The following is a 4035-nucleotide window of genomic DNA, read 5'->3' as shown; positions in this document are numbered from 1 at the left end:
GAATATCTGCAGTTCAAAGCAAATAGGTAAGTTGGTCAAAGAACTTCAAATATAAATTTGCTTCAAGGTATTGTAGTTGTTCTAACCCGATGTTGATTGCTGTTTCCATCTTATCCCCAGTTAAAACCCATAACTTGAGGCCTGCTTGAGCAAGTTTATCTATGCATTGGGGCACCTAAGTCAAATGAAAAAGGAAACTCAATTTTACATAACAAGATGGGGGAGATAGAACTAAGGTGTCTTGTCTGATATCTACATACCCCTTTCTGGAGTTTGTNCTGGCCACCGACTCTGAAGGCCTGCTCATAAATGACTCCAATGTTGAGGAAGAATATAACAAGGGAGGAGTACACACCATTTCCCATCCACCCGAATATTCTATACCAGTCAAAGAAGAGATTTTTCTTCCCTTGTTGGTATAACGCAGGGAACTGCAGAACAAAGAAAGAGTTCTTTTGTTGTGAGTGAGAAATTCATACAAGTTTTAAGGTTTGACTTCTCACAGCAGCTTAGTTGAACCTTACCTGTAAGCAGATCTCCGAGGAAACATCTTGTTCAAAGACTCCAAGGGCAATCACTGGCAATGAAGTAAGGACGACGTTGAAGAGTAATAGGTAGAAGTCATTATATACTGATTGCCCAGAAAATCCAGTGAAAGCCTCAAAATAGAAGAGAGTGAGACCAAATGCTATGTTCTTGTAAAAGAAATAGCAGATCTGGATACAGGACAATATATGTTAGAAACCAAAAGAGTAACATAAGATGCAAAAGAATTAGAAGACATCTTGTAAACATATATACCATTTGAGCTATTCTTTTGTAGCACCAGTGTCCATGAACGACGAGCAATCTTTCAAGAAACCGGAACTGGGCAATAGAAAAATCACTTGCCATAACAGCCTGCAAAAGAATGATAATCAGCAAAAGCAATGCCGGGATGGGAACAACCATTGTACATTTGGTACAAGGTGGGACACCAAAAATACATTCTAGAGAGACCACACTAACCTGCATCCCTTCAACCCCGCTGATACCAACACCAATGTCAGCTTCTTGAATCATTCCAACATCATTTGCACCATCACCAATTGCCAATGTGGTTTTCCCGGTTCCCTCTTTAACTAACCTCGTTACCTTGTTTTCAGAAATTTTTTAAAATAAAAATAATTATAAGGAAACTCATAACGCCAATTTGTTCAGATACATGGCATAAGAGAAGGGGGGAAATACCAAAGCTTTCTGCTTAGGAGACACACGACAGCAAATGACTGACGCACAATCGACCGCCAAAGCAAGAAACTGATACTTCATCTCATCCTCCAACGCATACGTTAGGGTTTTGCCGTCAATGATCAAGGCAAATGCAGCGTGTGGATCTTTCTCTAGCTTCACCATTTGTACAGCTTTTGTGATTTGAAGCAAAATATTCTCTTTCACAGCCTGCTTACATCAACAGACATATTAATTAGATCTTCAAATTGTAGGTCCTTACGCTTAAGAAAGGGGAATGAATTTAGCCCCATATTACTTTTGCTTCTTGAGATCCTCCTTCTGAGTTCATCACAGTTATACATATCTGTTTCATGCCTTGCCGAAGTAAACTACATGAATATCTGCAGTTCAAAGCATATAGGTCAGTTGGTCAGAGAACTTCAAATATAAATTTGCTTAAAGGTATTAAAGGTGTTCTAACCCGATGTTGATTGCTGTTTCCATCTTATCCCCAGTTAAAACCCATAATTTGAGGCCTGCTTGAGCAAGTTTATCTATGCATTGGGGCACCTAATTCAAATGAAAAAGGAAACTCAATTTTACATAAACAAGATGGAGGAGATGGAACTAAGGTGTCTTGTCTGATATCTACATACCCCTTTCTGGAGTTTGTCCTCCACAGCAGTTGCACCTATAAGAATAAGGTCTTTTTCAATCATATCCGATATCCTCTCAAGCAACTCATCTCTATCAGATCCTATAGAAGTTTTGGCCTTGTGAAACTCAGCGTTCCAAGCTGAGTATTCATCCTCGTCAAGCTTTCTGTATGAAAGTGCAAGAGTACGGAGTCCTGCTTCTCCATATTCATTTAAATGCTTAGTGGTAGGTCCTAAGTATGTCTTCCCATTTTTCGCCAGTCGCTCAAAAATAATACTGGAAAAAAATAAAAATAATAAGAACTGCTTCAGATATTCATGAGGTATAAATATTAAACGGAATATATCTTTCTAGCTTTTCGTCTGACCTGTCAGCTCCTTTGCATAGCAAAAGAATCTGCCCTTCCTGGTCACGTACAACTACTGACATTCGCTTTCGTTTGCTAGTGAAATCCAACAAATTCAGAACTTTATACTCCCTGCATTGTTCTGGTACACATTCAGAATGTGTGTTTAAAACGAATAATCAAAGAATCAAGAATAAGTCTCTCTAAGAAGTCTCACCTTTCAATAGTTTGCCCTGAAAAAGATAACCTNGCCTGATTACATCAACAGACATTAATTAGATCTTCAAATTGTAGGTCCTTACGCTTAAGAAAGGGAAATGATTTTAGCCTCATATTACTTTTGCTTCTTGAGATCCTCCTTCTGAGTTCATCACAGTTATACATATCTGTTTCATGCCTTGCCGAAGTAAACTACATGAATATCTGCAGTTCAAAGCAANGGCAGCAGTGAGAAAAGAAGCTTCATCTGGTGACTCTGCTTCATAAGTGTACTTGCCAGTCTCCTCGTTAAGCTCGGGGATAGCTGTGTGACAAATAGCTAATATGCGAAAAAACAGCAAAATGTCATTTGTGTGTGGCTCTCTTAACCAATTCCCATCCATTAGCCTGATATCCTCGAAACCAAACCCCTTTATAGGAATTCTTTGATTATGCTCAGCTCGATGATTACTGCTACTATCTAACTCAATTTCGTGTGCCGGGGCCCTTGGAGTACTTGTCCTACTGGATACTTCTCCGTGATCATCAAGATCAACAGCCATTTGCTGTGCAGCAGCAACTTCGACTTCGCTAGAACGTACTCCATAAGAAGTGCCAGCAATTGAGCATTTCAGAAAATCCATCTGATTACAAGTCAAAGTTCCCGTTTTATCAGAAAGGATAGTATCCACTTGTCCTAGCTCTTCGTTTAGATTCGACGTGCGTGCGTGTGCTGGAACACCACTCTCACTATCATACATATGCAAATCTTTATTGATGAAAGATGCCTGCAACACTTTCACAACCTCAATGGAGACATAAAGAGAGATTGGTATCAAATATCCGTACAGCAACAGAGCAGTGATCAGATGGACAACTCCAGCATAAACAGGATTACTTGGATTGGTTAAGTTCTCAGGCTCCTCAGGTCTTAAGTACCACCATTTCGGCATGTGAAACTTTGTCTCCCAAGCAAATCCGGATGAACTTATGCAAGAGATCAAAATAAGTAGGACTAGAAGCGTGTAGATGATATAATCCATTGTCTTTTCGATTCTGCTCCTTTTCGAAGGCGATTTCGTTGAGTTCTGCATCACTTTAGTATCATGCCCTGTGAATACCACAACTCCATAAACATAAGGTGTATTCCTAAGCTTTGAATCTCTCAACAGAATCTGACTTGGATCCAGTGGAAATATCTGCCGCTCATACTCAAGATTGCCAACAAATGTGTAAAGACTTGGGTTTGGATCTTCACATCTTATAGTCCCCGTGAAATCTTTAAAAGATTCGTCGTCATCCAGCGATAATGTCGCTTCCAAGGACCTTTTCACTTTCAAGTTGGTCTCACCATCTAAATTCATAGTCTCTACATAACAAATCCCATCCTCATAACTGGACGACAACAAGAGCAAGTCAGCAGGGAAGAAGCCATCTTTCTCCACTTTGACAATATCCCCAACACTAATCTTTTTCCACTTTCTGCGACGAAACTCCCCATCACGTTTATGAACATAAGCTTTCCTTGCATTAATCTTCACATCTTGCATAAACCTACTCCAATCTTCAAGAGCCTCCTTTAACATACTGAGTCCAACAACAAACACCAGCGGAGCAATCAT

The 4035-nt window shown here is 39.7% G+C and overlaps 1 protein-coding gene across 1 annotated transcript in view; it reads right to left on the bottom strand.

Moving 5' to 3' along the window:
• LOC104759268 (probable phospholipid-transporting ATPase 4) overlaps window positions 510–4035 on the bottom strand; it is a 7953-nt gene continuing 4427 nt past the window's right edge. Inside the window, exons 3-12 of the mRNA XM_019238869.1 lie at window positions 2554–3182; window positions 2433–2467; window positions 2237–2347; window positions 1869–2145; window positions 1694–1782; window positions 1529–1613; window positions 1231–1440; window positions 1009–1134; window positions 802–900; window positions 510–716 (exon numbers count right to left, since the gene is read on the bottom strand). Of these exons, the coding sequence (XP_019094414.1) occupies window positions 510–716; window positions 802–900; window positions 1009–1134; window positions 1231–1440; window positions 1529–1613; window positions 1694–1782; window positions 1869–2145; window positions 2237–2347; window positions 2433–2467; window positions 2554–3182 (1868 nt within the window). The remainder of the gene's footprint in view (window positions 717–801; window positions 901–1008; window positions 1135–1230; window positions 1441–1528; window positions 1614–1693; window positions 1783–1868; window positions 2146–2236; window positions 2348–2432; window positions 2468–2553; window positions 3183–4035) is intronic.

Source organism: Camelina sativa, chromosome 17 (assembly GCF_000633955.1).
Source record: "Camelina sativa cultivar DH55 chromosome 17, Cs, whole genome shotgun sequence".
Taxonomy (NCBI): domain Eukaryota; kingdom Viridiplantae; phylum Streptophyta; class Magnoliopsida; order Brassicales; family Brassicaceae; genus Camelina; species Camelina sativa.
The sequence above is the reverse complement of the archived record's forward strand: the minus strand, read 5'-3'. Positions and strand labels throughout refer to the sequence as shown.